Here is a 21,671-nt window from a genome sequence, read left to right on the forward strand (position 1 = left end):
TACAACTATACATCTGAGTAAATAAGAAGGTTAAAGAAGATGTTAATTTATTTCCAGATGTTTAGGTTGGACAGATTCCTCTAGTGGAAAAAAATAAAAACAAAACACTCTGACTTAAAGTACATGAGATGGACTTTTAATAGTGCAGGATTGGTCAGTGCAGAAAATGGGAAGCAACCGAAGATAACCACAGGGACCCTGATGAAATGGCCAGAGTGAACGATCAGGGAACACAGACTGACTGGGAGTGGATGGAGGCATTTCCTAAAGTGAACACAGGGCAGAACCATCTTGTCCCCTTCTCATAAATGTTCAACAAGCTAGATCTGATGGACCAACGAACAGAAACCATCGTGTCTGAAAGTTCCACTTAAGTTACAGGAGAACAAAAGAATAATAGCATAAAGAGCTTAAAGATTGAAATAAACACGTGCCATTTCAGAAAACATCTGTTTCCTATGGATTCAGGCGAATATAGGGGCATTCTCTTCTTTTAAATGCAGAGGTGTCTGGAGTCACTCACCATGTGTTGCTGGACAGTCACCCCACCCCACTTCATTTCACATCTCCACATTAGTTGCTAATCTAATGCTTTCTATTCTTCTGGTTTTTTTTCTCTCTCGCTCTCTCAGCAGACAGACTCGCCAGAGCAAGAACATTTAATACTGGCCACTCTTACATCCAAATTACCTATCTGGGTCCTAGCCGGTGCCCTGTGGATACTGATTAAGAGAAGAATATAAGGTCTGGATGTCACTTCCTGACCTAGAAAGTCAGAGAGAACTTCTCTACCAGAGGAGGAAGGCCCTCGTGTTTCTCCGGGTACCTGACAATCTTCACTCATATGCCTTGCTCTCAGATTGTGTAAAAACATAGATTTTTTTTTCCATTAATGATAGGCTGCTGTTTGAGGCCATCTTATTAAGACTAAGACCAGAAAAATTAGCACAGAGGAAAATGCTCAGTTATGGAAAACAACCAAACCAAACCAAACCAAACCAAACCAAACCAAACCAAACCAAACCAAACCAAACCAGAAATGAGAGTCCTGCAGAGGGACAGGAGACTTGCCCATTGGGTCTATGATGCCAGGTGGGGATGTGCTTGACCCCTGATGCAGGTTAGGAAGCCCTTTGGAGGAGCCAGTATGCTGTGTAGACAGATGTGGCTCTGGGTACCCACAGGAAGTATGTGCAGATGGCACTGCATCTGGAATAGAGGAGGACAGTACCTCTCACCTGATAAGCTGAGCATTGTCGTGGGATTTGCGAGGTAGAAGCTTTATCTTCCTCCAGTCCAGAAATTCATGGAGACTGGTGAAGGGGTCCTGGCTTATAGAGCATTTATCCATGTCACTCCACACTTCCACCCCTACCAGCACGATCCGGATGTTCAGGGGTCTGTAAAACTAGGAAAATGGGCATCCTTGGAGGATCACATGATCAGAAACTTAAAAAGAAACTTGGAACTGATTTCACTGTTTGAAGTGCATTGCCATAAGTCAGGAAAACCCCTCTCTATGCATCTTGGTTCCCATGGCAACAGAATTTAAGTAGTGCCTGCTGCAAAGTAAAATGTTAGCTGGACTTTCTAATGCTGACCAATTTGATGCTAAAGTTATCAGTCATTTCTCCTGTCTGCTCATAGATGTATGGGAGGGTACCTTTCAAGTGACTTGCTCTGATTCAAATGTGGGTGCAATCTACCATTTAATATGCTGTCAGTTAATATCTACTGCAGGAAAAAAACAATAAGTGGATGAAGATCATTCAGTCACTTCTGCCAAGAGTAAGATTTTTTTCGTTTTAAGTATAGTGTTCTGCCTATGAGATACTGAAGATGAATCTGAATTTCTCAGCAAAGACTCAGTTTTGGCTGATGCCATCATCTTCTGGTACCTATCAAGTTAGGAAGTTTAGTGCCTTTCAGAATAACAGAAGCAAGACAAAAACCTTCAGTAACTTCATGACCACATTTTTCTCACCATACCAAGAAGTTATCTCAGCACTGGTAAGATGGGAAGATCTGTCATATAGTGTTCTTCTCACAGGAACCCGAGAAAGCTTTGAGCAGACCCACAGCGAGTCTTCTCTTTCATCCCTACATATAGGCAGTAATGACTTCAACCAAAGCCCCCAGTCCATAGGAGATCAGGGGGGCAACTCTTCTAGTTTCCAAAGGATGGCTTGTCTCATGGGCAGTATGAGTGGCTAGTCAACATGGCATACACATCGGTCCATCTCAGGGTTGTTGATGACGTTTTTTCTAGGCCCACAGGTCAGGACCCAAAGCAACTATAGAGCTAAGAACTGTTATTATTCCCATTTCTAGTCAAGAAAATGAGGCTGGGAGGAGCCCTGTAAAATTCACCCTTGCTCTATACTTAACAGCAAATTCACAGGGAGGCAACTCTGTGGTCACAACCAAGGTGACACGAGTCGCCTTGTGGCCTATTAATCTTTTGATGCCGGTGACATACAAGTCCTCATGTAACAAGAAAGTCCCCACCTTCTGAGACCCTGGACACACAGGAGAAAGACATTACAACCAGCTCCATAGGGAAGCAGAGCCTCTAAGTTTCTAGAAACATCTGGCCAGCAAGGACCAGGAACCCCAGCAGCTCTGTATGTGATAGTTAAGCATCATTCCAATGCAGAGAGCTGAGGCACAAGGAGCTCCCTAAGGCTGAGCCTCTGACCCCAGATTCTCAATCCCCACATGAGGCAGCCCATCCTTTCCCTTGCTGATCCCCAGAGTCACATGGTGAGTGCTGGGTCAGCAGCAGAACCCAAAGAACTCAGCTGGGGCACAAATGATGTCATGGGCTACACTGATTGCAGTGGGCCAAGTCGGGGTTAAACAGATAACAGAAAACCATATGAAATTAATACATTAATGAGACAATTACATAAGCAAAATGTTGTCCCATGGTGTGTTTTTAATCAAGCCAGCGCACGACTTGTGCCTGTTTGCAGACTTCTAGCCCAGGTTATCCAGGAAAGACCATTCCAGGATCGTTCTGAATGATGCTTGCTCATGCCAGGGGCACTCCTCAAGATGATGTTCCATACTGTATCATATGCAAAGGCCACAGTAACTGGAAAACAAATATTCAACGCTGATGTTTATACCAGCTCTCTAAGAGATTTCTTTAGGGCCAGATATCCTGAGTGGTCTTGAGGGTTGTCTTCTGAGAAACGGACACTGTTTGCCTCCTAGAAGTATTGAGTGGAAGCAGGAACTAATGTCTGCCCAGGACTAATCTGTCATCTTTCTCAGCGCTAACGCAGTAGCATACCAAGCAGGGAGGTTTTCAAACCAATGGAGAGTTTGTATTTCTCTGTAAGCCCTCTCAAACCACATTTTAGCCCAGATTTCAGACTTAGTTGGTTCTCTAAGGTTGGTACTGTTGGTTAATTTCCATGTGCACTACGCCTATTGCAAGCCACTATTCACCATCCTTTGACTACCTTCTCTGGATGTTCTTCCTTGGTTTATCTACAGGTCATCTTGGGTCTTGTCAGTGAAGTGTAATAAGCACAAGTACAGCCCTGACTCTATGCCAAGGTACTTTCTAAGTCCAGGCTTAGTCCACAAAGTGACCCTATGTTAGGAACTGTTATTGCTCCCATTTTAGAGTCAAGACACTGAGGCTTGGAGGGGCCAGCTACATTATTCAAGATCATGACTGCATGGCTGGACTGGCACACAGAAAGGCTGACTCTGATGTCATGGTTTGAACCATTAAAACTGCCACCCACATGTGAATACCATGACTGCAGACTTTGAGAAAAGCTCATGGGCCTACGTAGGACAGATAGAGCTTGGCAGTTGCCTGCCTGGCTCAGAGATCCCAGAACACAGTCAGAGACACAGATGAGTGATTCTCCTATTTACACAACAGCTACAAATGTCTGCTATCAATTCTTGCTGTGGGCAAGAGCATGGCACAAGCGGAGAAAATAAAGATTAGGATGGCCTCACCCTAGCTCAGCTGCTCAGAGGTCACCACAAGGCTTTAGGCATGGTGCATGCTACCATGAATCTGGTTAATTGATATCCTATCCCAGTGAGCAATAGCATCAACAGGAAGTCCAAGGAATGCTGTGTTGGAGGAGCCAAAGTTTTCTGGAAGGAGTGGATAAGAAATGAGGGAGGTAGAATTCCCTAAGGTCCCAGGAGAGAAAAAGCGTGTGGTCACAGGAAAGCTGAAGAAATTCAGAGTCATCAGAGGAGGGCTACTGAAGTCACAGCTTAAGAAGGCTGGGCTGGAGTGAGGAGTCAAGATGCAAACCCCCAGTCCCCAGGCTCACTCTGCTGCTCCCAACAGTGTAACCAGGACCCAGGAACAATGCTTCACAGTGTTTTCTAGAAGCATGACCATCAGGCACACATTCTGTTTCTGTCATCTGGGACTTTCTGACCCTTTTTAGAACCTCACCTTTGTCTCTGAGCCACTTCTCTGTCTCCCAGTCTGGGGTTTTCTCTTTTTTTTTTCCAAACTAGTACAGCTAAACAGTTATTAATTTAGAATGCCTAACCGAGCCAAGATGTCAGCAAATGAGGAAGTGGTCACTGAGACAAGTCAATGAGTTCTGGGCTGAGATTCTCCCATGAGTATAGTTGCAAAACTGAAACTGGGAAGTCTGATGTTGCCTGGAGCCATCAGCCAACAGCTGTGGATACAGAGTTACCCAAGGAGCCCGAGTTCTCTCTCCAGGGTCTCTAGGAGCTGTTGAGAGGTGGGCAGGAATAGCACAGCTAAATCTGTCTGTGTGCTCAGTGAACTGGCTCTGTTCTCCCTTAGTCCAGGCTGGCACACTTGACCGAGCCCACCAGGACTTCTAGGGGCCTGCTGTTCTTTAATGACTACCACAAGCCATTAACAAACCCCTAATTGCTCGTTTTCAGTTTTGTGAACCGAAGCAAGATATAACCTAAAATAATATATAAAGAGAGATAAAGGCAGAGAGCCAGATACACGACTTCTTAAAATGGAGTTTCAGCCATTTCTAGTTGGATGTTAATGTAGCCTATCATTTCCTGTTACTTCTGAGGCCCAGGATGTGCTCTTTCACACCTTGGGGGAGTGGGAGGGCTTTTAGATGACCAGCTGCCTGGCTGAGGTTAGTGCTGGCTTGCCCTTTCACTCTCTGTCACTGGGTCTCCATCTTACCTCACCTATTTTAAGGAGAAGGATGCACGGATCTGTGCTGAGCTCCACCTCAGTCAACCAGATCAGATTAGGAAGGCTGAGATTCAGGAAGAAGTTTTTAAAAGAGTAGTCCCGTGAACAAACAGAATGCGGCCGGGAATTCTAATGCCCCAGCCAATTGTGATCCTGTTTTTCTCTTTATGGACAGGTCTCAGAGAGCTTGTGCTAGCCTCCAACTTGCTATGTAGGTGAGGGTAACCCTGGACTTCAGATCGACTGCCTCTACCTTCCAAAAGCTAGACTCACAGGCAAGGTTCACCACGCCCAGTTTACGGGGTGCCAGGGATGGGCCTTTGCTTCATGTACAGAAGATGAGAGCTTTGCCCACTGAGCCTATAGCCCCAGGCCTGTGACCCAGCTTTCCTGTGCTATGCTTGACATACTTCCCAGGATCCATGCTTCACCCTCCTTTCCAAAAGGATGGGTCCCCTAAACAGGATTCTCCTTTATTCCTTGACTTTAGGATGCACAGTAATGTGTGAGGAGTTACCACTGAAACATTTTTTTTTTTTTTTTTAAAGTATGTTGCTCCAGAGTTCAGCCTGCCTCAAGGGCCTGATGAAAAGGGGCCTGAAGAAAGAATCAGGACCTTGGGCAGTCTAAATCCCAATTTATCAGTTCCCACCCTAGCCGTGTGTGCCACGTTCACACACAGACACTGCCACGCATGCACACATGCAGTCGAGCACTTGTGAACGTGGATGTGTGCAAGCACAAACACATGCACACATCTGCATGTGCTCATGCTCTGTAACCACAAGGAACCACTTTCTGTATCTGTGAGTGTTGGGAGCAGACCAAGACCCTCCCTGCTCTAAGTGCTCCCCTCACCCACCCTCCACCTTACAAGATCACTTGTCCCAACTGCAACGACCCTTGTCCCTATCCGCTGAGGAAGTGAGTAGGTCTCTGTAACCCCAGAGAGCTCTGTTCACAGCATCGTTGCAGGGCTGTTGCTGGGGCTCAGGATGAAGGGTTTATTCGTCTACCTGCTATGGGTCTGCAAACCCCAGAGGGATTATATCTGACTGATGCACAGAATTCAGGACCCTGTGTTCTACACGAACTTGCAGGATGAAGACGAATTTATGCAAAGACTTTTGCCTTCCTCTTTCTGAAAAGGTTGAATTTAAATTGAACTGAACAGGATTTGCTTGAAACGAAAGATGCAGTGAGGAGCCCCTTCCAAACTGCCCCATGTGAAGGAAGGGCAGCTTTGTTGGAGAAGCCTGGTTGCTCAGCTACATCCAGGACCCCCCTTCACAAGATTGTTAGAGGCAGGAGATGTGTGACTACTGAGAAGCTCAGCTTTGCCCTGTCTCTCCACTAGTGGCATCTACATTGTAGCCCTGTATCAGGTGAGTTCCTGGCTTTGGGCCCTGGAGCTGCCAGTCACATAGACTGTGAGACTCTCCAGGGGACATCTGAAAACACTCATCTTTGCCAGCAAACCAGAAGTCAGAAAAGTCTTTGGAAGCCCCGACCCACTAGCACTGATGTGTAAGCCATTGAGAAGCCCTGTTTTAGATGAGAGCCATCAACCTCAAACAGTCCAGATTCTATCCTATGGGATTATCATTGGGAGAAGGGTGCTTTAGATAGTCAGAACCTCCATTTCCTTTCCAGCAGGTTCTAGAAGGAACCAGATTCTTAGAGACTCTTCCCCCAGAAATCATCTTGTGAAAGTAGTGGTAGGGTCTCCCTTGTTCTCAATGAGGGACTTCCAACAGCGGCTGTTCCCAGAGGAATCGTTCTCTAAAATGCTTCTGAAAATGACTTTGGTTCCTATTGACCACTGAGATGTGATTGGGTCATGAAGACTCTGACCTAATCAAATGATTACTGCCTGGATGGAGTAATACTAAGGTGCTATTACCAGGAGGTGGGACCTACTTTAAGGATTACATGGGTATGTCCTGAAAAGATACACTTGGGGACCACTCCTTGCCTCTCTCTGCTGCCTGGTTACCACGTGTTGAACAACCCTGTTCCACCATGTCCTTTCTGCCATGATAGTCCAGAGCCTTGGAGTCAGCAGACCTCAGCCTGAAACTCCCAAAGCCAGAAGGTGAAGTAAACATTCCCTCCTCTACAGTTTTTCTTACAGGTATCTGGCACACTGACAAAAAAGAAATCAAACATGGTGACTGAGCCAGAAGTCAGCTTCTGGGTTCTGACAGAACCCACCTTCTAGTCCACATTGGTGCATTGTGAACTTCATACTGGAGAGCAAAGAAGAGGCCCAGCTACCACATTCTCAAAGGTTCAGTGCATCCTCCTGGGATTCCGTCTAATGCATTGTTCAGAATTCTCTTTGGTTAGAACACTTCCCAGCAAGACATGATCCTAGAGGTAGCTGAGTCTCCAAGGCCTCCATAGTCCGGACCAGCTAGGGCTGGAATCTCCTAAAAGCTGCCCAGGGCCTGGAAAGCACCTGCTCAGAGGACTGGATACTCAGAGGACCAGCACAGGACCCAGAGGCAGATGTTGGTCTCTCTGTTCAGTCAGAGGAAGAACTTTTAACTCTCTCAACCTCATTTCCAGACATTGATATGATTTGAGGGATTTAATTACCTGTAAAGGAACTTACCTTGTCAACATGATTAGCAATCTCTATTAGTCGCTGCTTAACTTTCTCCAGATCTTTTCCTTGCCTCTGAAACTAAACAATTTGAAATGCCAGCATTAATAGTGATAAGAATATCAATCAGGATTCCTCTTCCCAGGTACCAAGATGTGAAGTCTTGGGCTTTGGGGGCACCCTGTACTCTCTGTGTGTGGGGTGTCCACATTTACAATGCAAGGAGCTGATATCACGCCAGATAGTTTCCCCAGCTGGGGAGTCCCTGCAATTCCCTACAGCTCATTCAAGCCAAAGACTCATACAGTAACTTCTGCAGCTCTTCCAGCCTCATAAATGATGGAGGCAGGGACATGTTTTGGCAATGAGAAAATGGACAACGGGAAGGGCTGTCCAAGGTCACTTTTCATACCATCATCTTGATTTTCACTTCCTGAGAAATTTCCTTTAGATTTGTTTTTAAACATTAAATATGAGAAGCAAGAAAAGCTCATGGCAACATGACCAAGAAGGAAAATGGAAAAAAAGTTAACAAATTCCCCATTCTCTCCTCTAAGTGGACCTTCCAGAATGGGAAGAGTTTTCTGAGAAATCATCAAGCTGGTTTCACTCACATATGTTGAATGAGTTTAGGAGAAAAATGTCACCAATTTATAATATGTTAATAGGATGGTAAGAAACCACAGGGAAGATAATCTAAAGAAAATTAATTTAAAATGAAGTGAAAGAAAAAAAATCAAGTGTAAAGCTATATCACACGAGGGAAGGATTTCTCTACCATGTCTAGCATTCATTCATTCATTTATTCATTAATTCAGATCAAGGCACACCTAAGTTTTCCCAAAATGTCAGAATGTAATTTAAAGCCATCCATCACTTCCCCTAGATAATTCTCCTTACTTAGAGAGCTTAGCTACAGAGAAACACTGTGGGGTTTTGTTGGGGGGGGGCAGGTACACTTTGCGATTATTTTATTATACTAGATACATATTAAATAGTCTATGCTTCCTCAGATTGGAAAAGCACAAACGGTATGCTCATCTCCAAGGTTTCTAAGAACACCTTGGCAATGGAGGTAAGGTTAGTCCTAACTGGCTAAGCACCATCTCTTATGTCCTTTTGAAACCAGCTGTACTGAGATGGTTCACGGGTGCTTACCTCTCGGTTGTCGGCCACAATAACCAGCTCCACGTACTTGGTCATCTTAAGGGTCTCTCTTTTATGCTGCCAAAAGAGAGAGTTTAGTTTGCTTTAATACTTCACTGGGGCTTCCAGAACATTGTGCATATCTCTAAAAAAATAAAAATAAAAATAAAAGCAAACAAGACAACAACAATAATATTTGGGGGGAAACTCTTCCTCTCTGGACTTTGTGGCTGCGCGTACCACCCAGAAATCCACTCCTAGCCCCAGTGATCTTTTTGTGAAGCCTCAACATGGGTGATCCCATTTCTACTTTCACGTGGGAAGTACTAAAAAGGAGTATAACATTCTCACTGCATCACTGATGGTGGGTTCAAAAGAAGTCAAGGTCATTTTTTAAACAAAAGGAGCACCTAAACAAGGCCAAAGACCATTCTAGAACCAGAGCCAGCCAAAGGCTTGCTGCCACAGATTCCATGAGGATGGGAGGATGACTGAAGAAACACTGGAGTCTGGCCTGCCGCTGTGTCCCTTGTTCTCTTATGACCACCTATATCTGCTCCATGATTTGAGGGAAGCGGAGGAGAGGACACTGTGTAGAGAAATGTGTGATCCCTCTGGGAAAATGCCGAGTTCTTTCTGGGGAACGGATGCTTGTGGCCAACCATTTAAACATCTAGTTTGAAGCAGTGGAAGACTGGACTGAAAGGCAGAGAGTCAACGGGGTGGGGTGGTGGTGGTGGTGGTGGTGGTGGTGGTGGTGGTGGTGGGGTGGTGGTGGTGGTGGTGGAGGTGGTGGTGGTGGTACAGCATCCAGACAAAATACAAAGGAGTGTCAGAGAGACCAGGAAGAAACCGTATTTTTAAAAGTATGACATTGAGGGTTAGGATTGGCAGGAGTGGGCTGGCTGAGAAGTATCTGTCTATCTGGGTACAGGAATATGGACACTCAGCAGTGAGGATACAGATGCAAAAGAGACGGCCTCTGAGACAGGTTACATTTTAATCAAGCTTCCTCAGAAAGCATTTACACTCTTCTGTAAATTACTGGGAGGTTCCCAAAGGCATTTTTCTAGGGGAAATAAACTAATTCATGGAGGGTGGTCTCCAAAATCAAACACTGAAAACAGAAAAGCAAAGCCTTCTGCTTCTGCAATAACACACAGTTGGAGGAAGTGGGGGTTGATCTCCTCTCTGGTCCTCCCGGCTGAAATTGCTGGTTTATGACTTAAGTCTCATACAGGGCTTGAGCTGAACACTCACTGTTACAACCACTTGTCCAGACAAAAGCAAAAGGGATGAAGGCATGCTTTGAATCAGGTTTCCAGTCACATAATCCGGAGGGAAACATCTTTCATAAAACAAATCTCCACCAGGCCAGAATCTTCCAAACAGATTTTTACAAGAAAAATGTTTGTATTATAGTGGTGTTCCTGCTTGCTGCCCAGCTGTGCTGATTCATGAATTTAGGTGTCCCTGAAGAAATCTGGAAACCTCATGGAGGAAGGAAAATGAAGTACCATGAAAGGTATAATTTCTCACGCTTCTACAGCGCTGCAAGGAGAAACCGTTGGGCTTGGTAACTGTATGTAGAGGCAGGCTTCACGGTGCTAACTAGGAACTCTGAAAGCCAAAAAGTCAGTCCCTGTGTGTGCTCAAAATGAGACCCTTCTGGAAATGTGCTTCTTCCTTCCTGAGGGGTCAAAGAAGTAGAAATCTCCTTGGCTTTTTTCTACCCCCTCCATCCCCTGGATGTATGCCTATATGTACGCTTATGTGTTCGTGTGTGTGTGTGTGTGTGTGTGTGTGTGTGTGTGTGTGTGTGTGTGTGTGTATGTGTGTGTGTGTATGCATGTGGAGGCCAGAGGTTGTTGTCTTCCCTTTCCACCTTGAGATTTTGAGACTTGGTCTCTCAGTAAACTGGGAGTTCATCATTTCGGTTAGGTTGGTCTGCCAGTGAGTCCTTGGGACCCAAGAGTCCCCACTCCTCTACCAGTGCTGGGGTGAGAGGTACATGCTTGCTGCACCTGGCTCTACACATGGGTGCTGGGGGACCTGAACCCAGAACAGAATGCTCTTCACTGTTAAGCCATCTCCCCAGCTCCCAGGAATCAATTTCTTTCTCTCTCCTTTCTCTCCCCCCTACAATACTCTGTTCAACCATAAACACATTCAGCTAATTATGCAGACAAAAACATGGCTGTGGAAATGAAGAAATAAATTAATCTCTCACAAAAAAAAAAACCTCATCCAAAAAGGGCTGGTTGCTTAGGCATTTACACTTTTCAGACTGCAGAGGGTGAAATCTAGGACCAGAGGACATTTCCAACTGGCCTTAGACCATCATTTAGAAAACACACAACCCCAGATAATGAAAACAAACACACGAATACATTTTTCCTGTCTCTGCAGTTTTTGGAGAAATCCACATTTTCTCATGAATTCAGAGAATTGCAAGCTCAGAGAGAAGTTTAACCACATCATAATGAAAAGCCACAGGGGAGTGGCTGACTCCCTGAAGGAGAGGCTTAAATTACCTCCATGTGATCGCTACCTATCTAGGCTGTCCAGTTTTAAAAATACATATTTGAAATTTGTGATATGGGCAGCAACACTGGAAACTGCTTGTTTGACTGAATTTTCATTCTGCAGGACTGTGAACAAAAGCTGTTCTCAGGTAGGAACCTGAGTCTCCGAGAATGGACCAACAATTTCAGCTCCAAGGTAGGGACAGAGATGGAGACAAGGTACTCAGGAAGGAACTAGTTCCTAGACCACTGTGAGTCAACCCAGCCAAGAGCCCAGAGGCTAAGTATCCTCTGAAGAGCTTGCTGTGATGTCTGGCACAGCGAGTTTAACTCAAGTAAGGAAAACAAGGGGAGACCAAGGGTGCCAATGGGTTTCCACAGCAAGCCTGTCTTCTTATGGCCAGATCATTGGCGAACATTTGCTCATCCCTGAGTGTCCTCTGGGAGCTTGCTGTGTGCCACATGATGGGTTAGGTACTGGAGATATAGGGATGGAAAAGACCAAGGCCACTCACTGCCTTCATGAAGCAATTCTTTTCTCTGCTATTAGGATGTATGGTTTGATTTTCTTATTAGCAGATTTAGCCTGTCTCTCTCACAAAGCTTACTAAGGTGGCTGCTAAAATCCCTTCCTATTCTTTTTGTTTGCTTTGAGATGTGATCTTATGTAGCCTAGGCTGGCCTCTAACTTACTATGGAGCTGAGGCTGATCTTGAACCCCTGATCTTCCTGCCTCCACCTCTAGAGTGCTGGGATCACAAGCATGCACCACCGGTATGCAGTTTATGTGATGCCAAGGACAGCATTTGAAGCCACATGTGTGTGAGGTGAGCGCCTTATAAACTGAGCTACATCTCAAGCTCCCCATTTCCTCTCTTGCAGGCACATGGAGAGGGATGGAGTCCAGGCAGGTGAGCCACGTACCAACACACATTAGGCTGGACTTAAAAATCCCTAGAGAGAAAACTATGACACTCCTGCCTTCCAGAAGCAGCTCTCACTACAATCTAACATAGAGCCTTGTAAAAGTGACAAACAGCTCAGCTTTTTTATATGCTAGCCAGTGTGACTGCCTCAATCAGATGGATTCCTGGTGCTCCGTGAAGAAAAATGCAAACATCTACAGAGAAGCCGAGATAGTTAACATTTAGGGGGGTCAGAAAACCACTGGAGAAGAGCAATTGTGCTTGGTGTGCCGCATAAACAAGATTAATTAGCTGCAGTTACATTGATTTTTTTTTTAAAGTGTAGAATAAAAGGCAACATAGTGAGGCAAGTGATGGGCATGCACCTCGAATCTGTGCTCTGCTCATTCACCACAGAGCTCTCCAAAATGACCTTCTACGTGCCAGGGACCCCCAAGTATTCTGCTTATTTGAAAATTATTTTTTGTACTGTCTTTATTATCTGCTCACAGTTTAGGGTAAACTCTTTCCCTTGTGCAAGGCCATCATCCCAGGAACTTTTAGAACACCAGTGGGAATTGTGGGAATGGCATCAGCATCCATGCCTTCCCTTCTCTATTTAAAGGTTCATTTACGTCCCCACATTAGCACACAGCATCATTAGGCTGGCTTTCTCATTTCTCTCCACATCAATGTGACTGGAGATGATGGTGCCAATCATGGTTCTAGAGAGCTGTGTGTGCTCAGGGAATTAAAATACGGTCAGCAAGCACAGCCCAAGTTTGTACTTCTAAATGAAAGGGGAGCACATTTGAGCATCATTTAAACTGTCAAGTTATAAATCATGCAATGTGGGTAACAGGCATTCAACCAGGTACTCAAAGCCAAGAGCCTGGAAAACAAAATGCAAATGTTCTACTTGTTTATGATGGGTGAAGCTTGGCTCAGTTGCATCTTAGCTGGGGGCTGGACTCAAAGGCAGGCATGTTTGAAGAGTGAAATAAACATGAGAGGGGCTAGAGAGGCTGTCTCTGATTCCAGTTCTTAAGTGTGTCACTCAAGAGAGGTGGGGCAGGAGAGGATTGCAAGAGGGACCCTTCCGGAGCTGAGCTGCTGCTGCTCCTGCTGCTCCTGCTGCTGCTGGGGACATTCTGTCTCTCTCTCCCCTCCCTCCTTCCCCTCCTCGCTCCTTCCCCCCTCCTTTCTTTCCCCCATCTCTTTCTTTCTGTCTCTCCTTTCCCTTCCCTCCTGGTGTGTGTGTGTGTGTGTGTGTGTGTGTGTGTGTGTGTGTGTGTGTGTGTGTGTGTGTGTGTGTGTGAGTGTGTGTAGGGGCACGTGCTTGTGTGAGCAGGTGTGTGGAGGCCAGAAGGTAGCTTCAAGCATTCTTCCTCAGGACATCGTTCACAGATTGGTTGGTTAGTTGTGTTTTTGTTTGTTTTGCTTTGTTTGAGACAGAAATTTTCACTGAACTTGCCAAACAGTCTAGACTGGCTGGCCAGGGAGCCCCAGAGATCCTCTTGTCTGCACCTTCCCAGAGCTGGGATTGCAAAAGAGCATCAGCGTGTCTGGCTTTTAAAAAATGTATTAGTATAGGTCCTAGGGATCAAACTGGGGTATGCACACATGCACTGTGCTGACTGAGCTATGAGCTATTTCCTTAGCCTCATTTTGTTATTCTGAAATATGATCCCATGAACTGGCTCTGTGATGAGAATGCCCTTGAACTCTTCATCCCTACTTCTACCCTTCAAAGTACTAGGATTATAGGGATGCACCACCACCCCTGGCATTTCTGGGTAGCTTTAAGATCCTGGAATTCAGATAGGCTCCCGTCCCCAGTCCTTAAGCATCAATGCCAAGGTGAGCAATGGCATGTCAAGGGAGAGCTCTTCTTCCTATGAGGAGGCAGACAAACAAATGTTTTGAGCATTATACAGGGACAATCTTGGGAACCATCGTCGGGGGAAGGGTTTGGAGCTCATGACAGAAAATCTGGATGGACAAGGAAAGGTCCAGAACTGGGTGGCTTAGAGCAGTTTTGGGGAACAGACACCCTGCACAGGTATAAAGAGAATGCTAAGAAAGGGGCACGTACGTGGCACATAACTCCTTTTTGTTTAAACTCAGAGGCTAGGGGGTCTAGCACACATGGGGCCGAGTTCAATCTCTAGGACTGCTAGAAAGCAAAAAGGAGGGAAGCAAGCAAGCAGGCAAGCAAGCATGGGTTAAAACGCACCCAGAGAAATCTTCACGGAATGTCGATTGTTAGGTGTGCTGTTGGCTCAGAGTTAGATGACTGTTAGCTGGGAAAGACGACATATGTTGAGGGATATGAAGAACATGTCACTCTTGCTGTCCTTGCCAATAAAATGTTAACACGGGGGATACCATACATTTGATTTTTAAATATTTCTTCTCAAGTGAAGAATAGGAAACACACATAACACACCCGTACCCCAAATAAAACAGAAATGAAACAGCCAGGAAAAGGTTGATAATTTCATCTCTGGTTATACTAGTGGTGGAGAAGACCCTTTGCTCCTTGCCAACAAAGCTCCATTGTGGCCCGTACAGCCCATGTGAATGACAATGAGCAGGTACCATAGGGCCGAGTTTTTCCAGGGCATTATGGGAAATGTTGGTGAGGGGAGTCAGTTTGTAGCAAAGACTCTGTGAACAACTCCAGGGCTGCAGCAGAAAGAGAGTCATGGCAGAAGGTCAGAAAGGCCTGGGCGGGAACGACAAACAGTGACAGTGTGGCCTATGGATAAACGGGACTTCAATAAAATCACGGGAGAAGACTCCGCGCCTTCTGCACAGGCAGGTGGCTCAAGAATGGTCCATTTTCTATAGCTAGTTCTGAGATCCCAAACTGTGGAATAGCCATGGGTGATGAAATTCAAGGTGGAGAATGGGAAGGGGTGGGGAACTCATGTCTGCTTTACCAGCTATCAGGCTGTCCCATCCTGGCTTCCCCCTGCTGGCTATGCCCACGGTGGTGGCTTTGCCATCCCCTGATCCTGATGATGAGACCTTACTTATCACATGTTAATGAATCTGATGCTGACATTTGCAGGGAAGAGGGAGGGGTTTGAGTTTGTGGCCATACTCTTCCCAGGGCATCCCCTGCCTCCTGAGGAATGGGGCTCACTCCATCCACACTGCATCCAGCAGCAAGGTTGCTTCAGACCTCCCAGCCCTGACAGTCTCTTCCTTCAGCCCTCAGCTCAAGAAACATGAACTTGGGATGCCCTCTTACCCTTCTTGACCACATTTGAGAGGGTTCAGGGGAGACATCTTCCATGGTGAGGCTGGACTGGTTATGATGTGACCCACACAACCCCTGGATGTTCTTCATGGTCTCAGCTGGGATGAGTTTGTATCTGTCGGTGGCGTTTTTCATCGGTTCTAAGATAAAGGTTTTATTTTCAAACACGATAAGTCCCCTGTTGAAAAGGTAATACAAACATTAATTTTAAAGGACTATTCCTTATTTATGATGAAGATAGATTGTTTTAAAAAAGATTTATTTTTACTTTGACTTATTTCTGTGTTGGGGTGTGTGTGTGTGTGTGTGTGTGTGTGTGTGTGTGTGTGTGTGTACACTACACGTGTGTGGGGACCTGAGGAGGCCAGAAGACAGTGCTGGCCCCTGGAGCTGGAGTTATAGGTGTTTGTGAGACACCCAACATGAGTGCTGGGAACCAAGTTCTGATCCCCTTGAATGCTCTTGGCCACTGAACCATCTGCCTAGCACCCAAAGGAGAGATCTAAATGAGATAGAAAATAAAAAGGGAAATCCTGGTTTATTTATATTTTCAAGCTTTAGGAGGAGAAGCCATTTCTATACTTTGTGTTTGTGTTATTCTTTTTGAAAATTGTTTGAAAACCAAGTTTGGGGATTTTACTTGTTTCAGATATTTTTATGGTAAAGAACAGACTGCATTATGCCTGGTTTGGGCCTGGTTTTATTTTTTTCCCTCCCCATCTCAAAGATCTACTACTGTGAAAGAAAGTCTGGCAGAAAGACCCCATGTGACAAAAAGTCAATTTGAATGAACAGACACAGTTCAGACAGCAAACTTTCCCTTCTCTTTGAAAAGACAATTTCTGTTCTGAAATAATTTGTCCTGGTCAAACCCATTTTCTAAATCCTTGAAGGGATTCAGATATAAAAATGGGGGAAGATTTATAATGTTTTTATATTTTTTCTTATTTAATCTGTGGGAGATGAACGCATCAATGTACCCATCTTAGAAGCTGCTGTGGACAGACTATGACATGTCCTCCTCAGGCTCATGTTGTAACACTTGGTCCCTGGTGGAGGGCACTGTTTGGGAACCTTTCGGAGGCAGAACCTTGTGGGAAGGAGTGGGTCAGGTGGGTGAGACTTGAGGTTTTATAGCCCAGCCCTACTTCCTGTCCATTCTTTCTCTACTTCCTGTCTAAGGTATAATGTGGCCAGAAGCTGAGAGCTCCTGCTGCCATGGTCTCCCATCATACTGACTGTATCCCCTGGAATTATAAGTCAAAGCAAACCTTGCCTCCCTTAGATGGCTTCTTGTTAGGTATTTTCTCATAACAAGAAAAGTAACTAATATAGCACACAAAATATCTGAGCTAATCCTTGGGTGTGTGTGTTAGGAGGTAGCCTTAAGTCCATTGGGGAACTCTTTTTTTTTAAATCTTTTTTGTGTGTATTTGCATCTGAGTGTGTGTGCATGCTGGTGTATATTTGTGTGTGTGTGTGTGTGTGTGTGTGTGTGTGTGTGTGTGTAGTGTGTGTGTGTATGTACTCATGTGGAGGCCGAAGGTGGATTTTAGGAATCTTCTTTGATCACTTTACACCTTATTTTTTGAGGCAGGGTCTCTCAACCAATCTCAGGGATCACCTGTGACCAGTCACACTAGACAGCTTTCTCCAGACGTCACATCTGTACACCTTCCAAGGCTGGAATCATAGCTGCTATGTCCATTAGGCATTTACGTGGGTCCTGAGGATCTGAACTCCAGTCTTCTTTCTTACACATAAAATGGGGAGCCCATGAGAAAACTGAGGAACACTGAGAGAGCCGCCCTGTCCTGTGGCTGGACAAGGGCCATCTGGTGTCCAGCAGCTCCAGTTCAAGCTGCAGCGCTGACACTTCCTACCTATATAAGCTTGTTTAGTCTCCCGAGTGTCCCAAACTTGGTTTCTCTACCAGCACACGGTGGATAACAGTAACTTCCTGTCATGATTGTTACACCATTTGGTGAGAATGTTCAGCTCCATAGATATTCAAGTTACTGCTTAAATGGTGGCATATCTCTTCATTGGATAAGGACAGATCCACACATCAGGTTGCTATTCAAGGGTTATTTCAAAGACTGACAATTCTAGGCAAGTCTTATACTGCGTGAATGTATCCTACCCACAGGAATGCTGGCCATCTGCTGCTCCCTGATATTAAATGCAGCATTTGTAAGATAAACACCCTTCTGGGAATGACAATGACCTAACAGAACCCTGTGAGCCAACAGTTAGGCTTAGAAATAAAGGCTTAGAGTTTTAAAATACATGGTCAAAAGACCTCTGGGTAAGACAGAGGTTTAGAAGCCAAAGCAAATGATTGATTATAGTTAGGAAGACAAAGAGAACAGGGGTATCACACCACTCCCTCATCAGCCCCCAGGATCCACCTGGTCAAAGCTATAACAAACTTCCTATGCCTTTGAACCTTTGCTGCTGCCACAGATGCAGATTCCAGCAAACTCCAGCAAACCAGGCTAAAGGCCTTGTCTAGAAAACTTACAAAAGCTGTGTTAAGAGATTTTATCGACTGGGTCTCAGAGATCACCACCAGGACCCCATTAATGTCCCAGTGGGAACAGTGAAACAGTGGGAGCCATGTACAAGCTCTAGACAAGGCTCTGGGCACTGCAGAGCCACCCCTGCTGAGGCCCTGTGAATCAAGCCAGGCAGCTATCCCCAGCTCAAAGAACAGAGCCAGATAGCTGATTAAGAAAACTCCATGCAGAGGTGGAGCTAGGAACTCACAGGAGAAGAACAGGGCTGCCAAAAATCAATATGGAGTCCAGCTTGGAGCAGAACACAAAAGGCAATGCAGTGGATGTGCTGAGCAAGACAAAAAGCAACATCCAGGCCACTGACTGCATCCTCTCCTGTCTCCACAGAGCTCTCAGCCTCCCATAGCTATTCCTTTTCTCTATAATACCCCAGTCAGCCTAGTAGACCAGCTGCATCCCCACTGATTATACCAAATACTTTCTTCTTTCCCTATTCCTTTCCTCCTATTTCTACATCTCCTAAAGCCTAGAGCCTGGTTTATGATATCAGAGTATATATCTTTATACCATTCTGTTGCCTACCCTTAAATCTCCCTTCCTTTCTCCCAACCTGCCTCTACTATTCTATCTACTCTTCCTCTACGTATGTATTCTCTATGTATTCCTACTCTTCTGCATGTTCTTTGTCTCTAGTTCTCATCTAGTACTAATCACTAACCACTCACTGTGATTTCTCATTTCTCTTTTTCTTCCACTCACACCCACAATAACTGATGCATTAGTATAGATGGTACTGTCTGGGCTTTTACTCTCTCCAACAATTAGTATTTAACAAGGATATGTTTGGTAGCTACCTGCTACTCTACTGTCAGAGTAGGTTAACAGCTGACTAGTGACTATTCCTGCAGTATCAACCCACAGGGATGGACTGGAGATAGATCCTAGTGTCTGTAATGCCCATCTGATGGAGAGAGAGCTTGCCCACCATGACTTTACCACGCCCTGACTCTTTTGACCTATAAACCCCTCCACGGAAAGAAGAGAGGTACCTAAAAGAAGAACAAAAACCCTAACTAACCTTCTAACCTCACCTGGGCTGATCCAAGTACAAAGGCAGAAGTCACATGAAATGTCAGGACTGTGGGTCTTCTTCCAAAGCAGCCACTCTATAGTCACAGCTCCTGATGGAAAGGACTCAGACAAAATTCTAGTCCCAACATTCGAAGGAAGGATTACAAATATGTTCAAACAATTTGTGGAGGACACAAGTATTTTCCAAGAGAGCACAGACAGTTGACTAAATAAGGGAGTCAATTCACGATACGGAAGTAGACAGTAAAGAGATACTGAAGAAAACTCCACTGAAATGAAGATGGACAAAGGAAACACAGCAGATGAACTGAAAAGCTGAGTCTAAAGCCTCACCAACAGAATCAATCACAATGGAATAGCCAGGTGTAAAGACGAAACAGAGCAAGTGGGGCAGTCCATCAGGGTCAATGATGGATTTAAAAAATGGATGGATGGAACATGCAAGAACTTGGGAACACATCACAAAATGGTAAATATGACAAATCATGGACACAGAAGGAGAAGAGGAATTTCAAGCAAGAAACTATTTCACAGGAGAAAATAACCACAGAAGAAAATCTCCAAATCTAGGGAGAGAAGCCACCCCAGATCCAAGAAGGACACAGGACATCAAAGGGACAAGACTGGAGAAGAGGCTTCCTGTGCATATCACACTTTAAAACAAAACATACAGAACAAGGGAAGTACACCAGAAGCTTCCAAAGAGAAGGACCAAGCCACAGGAAAGACAAGGCCAGCAGAACAATCACTGCCTTTTCAATCAAAACCTTCAAAGCACAAAGGGCTTAGGGACAAAGTATTTCAAAATCTGAATGATCACAACTGCCAGCCCAGCTTAATATAACCTGCAAAACTATCTACCATAACTGAAGGTGAAAGAAAATTTTCCATGATCAAGGCAGGCTAGAGGAATTCATGACCGTGAACCCACTCCTCCAGAGAACACTGCGGGGGATCCTTGGGACTAAAGAGAAAGATAAACACACTCAAGAGGCTAGAGGAGGAAAAAACCAAACCATACTAAAAAGAAATTAAACAAAAGAGTACTAAGAGACCCTCAAACACTGTAAAACCCACATGAATGGCAGGATATATATATCAGTCAGTAATAACACTGTATATGGATAATCTCAATGATCCCATTAAGAGCTATAGACTAGAAGACCAGATTACAGAATTCTGCCTCCAAGAAGTGTACCTGATAGCTAAAAATAAACATTACCTCAGGGTGAATTGATGGAAAAAAGTATCCCAAGCAGACAGAACTAAGGAGAAGCAGGTGTTGGTATCCTAATATCTGACAAGATAGACTGAAGCCAGTTCTTGTCAGAGGAGATAAAGAACGTCACTTCATGCTGACCAAGAGAACCGTCCATCAAGAGAAAACATAATTCTAAATATGTATGTCCCAAATGCAGGCTCATCCCATTTCATAAAACAAATACTTCTAGATCTAAAGTCACAGATTAACTCCAACACAGTAGCAGTGGGTAACTTCAGCATCTCACTGTTACCGTGACACACCAGCTGGGCAAATATTAATGAAGAAGCCTGGGAATTAAATGGCATCATCTGTTTGCTTCAGTTCTACCTTAGGTTTTGGGGACAAGGTTTCTCAATGACCCCGGAGTTTGCTGATTTGGTTAGGCTAGCTGTCCAGCAAGCTCCAGGGATGCTTCTGTCTCCACCTCTCCAGCACTGGGATGTCAGGCTTACACAGCTACACATGGATTTTACATGGGTTCTGAGAACACACTCAGGTTCTCACGCCTGCAAAGCAAACGCTTTATGAACTGAGATGTCTCCTCAGATCACAACTGTTCTTTCTGACCACATTTCCATACTCAAATGCTATGGAAGAAGAGGGCGGAGTGATTAGGTATCTCTTTGGGCTGAGCATGAAATATGCAGTAACTAACTCAAGATGGATCAGCGCTTCTTCCCCCAACTCTGCTGAGGTTTCACAGGTAGTGGGAGGCACAGGTCACTGCTAGGATATCCACCCCCCTGAGTGAGAGGACAGCACCCAGGCATGGAGCAGTTAGAAGCCAGTGAGAGCTGTGGAGGGCATTAGCAAAAGTCATCATGCCTAACTGTTTAGAGCAAAGGAGCCAACACAGTTTGGAAGTAACTGAAGAAGTCTGGGCTACATTCATACCCTATGACAGAAAGGACCGTGTAGATAGCTTCTCACCTCCACACCCCAACCCCAGACAGTATCTGTGAACATGCCCAGGCATACCTCCAAGCTACAAATATGAGGGGCAGCCTGCATCTCCTATACTGAACTGCCTCATGAAATAAAACTGACATTTCTAAGTTTATAGTGGGTGGCCGGAATTTTTGTTCATTAGTATTGACTTTAGGAAGCCCAAATTAAGAAAAAATAACTTAAAAAACAAAATAAACAAAAAAGACAA

The 21,671-nt window shown here is 45.0% G+C and overlaps 1 protein-coding gene across 1 annotated transcript in view; it reads right to left on the reverse strand.

The window, feature by feature from the left end:
- The window catches only part of Adam12 (ADAM metallopeptidase domain 12), a 315,786-nt gene that overhangs the window by 72,578 nt on the left and 221,537 nt on the right, over nt 1–21,671 (reverse strand). Inside the window, exons 6-9 of the mRNA XM_036197894.1 lie at nt 15,632–15,818; nt 8,955–9,020; nt 7,806–7,877; nt 1,239–1,408 (exon numbers count right to left, since the gene is read on the reverse strand). Of these exons, the coding sequence (XP_036053787.1) occupies nt 1,239–1,408; nt 7,806–7,877; nt 8,955–9,020; nt 15,632–15,818 (495 nt within the window). The remainder of the gene's footprint in view (nt 1–1,238; nt 1,409–7,805; nt 7,878–8,954; nt 9,021–15,631; nt 15,819–21,671) is intronic.

The sequence above is a fragment of the Onychomys torridus genome, chromosome 1, assembly GCF_903995425.1.
Source record: "Onychomys torridus chromosome 1, mOncTor1.1, whole genome shotgun sequence".
NCBI classification, from domain to species: Eukaryota; Metazoa; Chordata; class Mammalia; order Rodentia; family Cricetidae; genus Onychomys; species Onychomys torridus.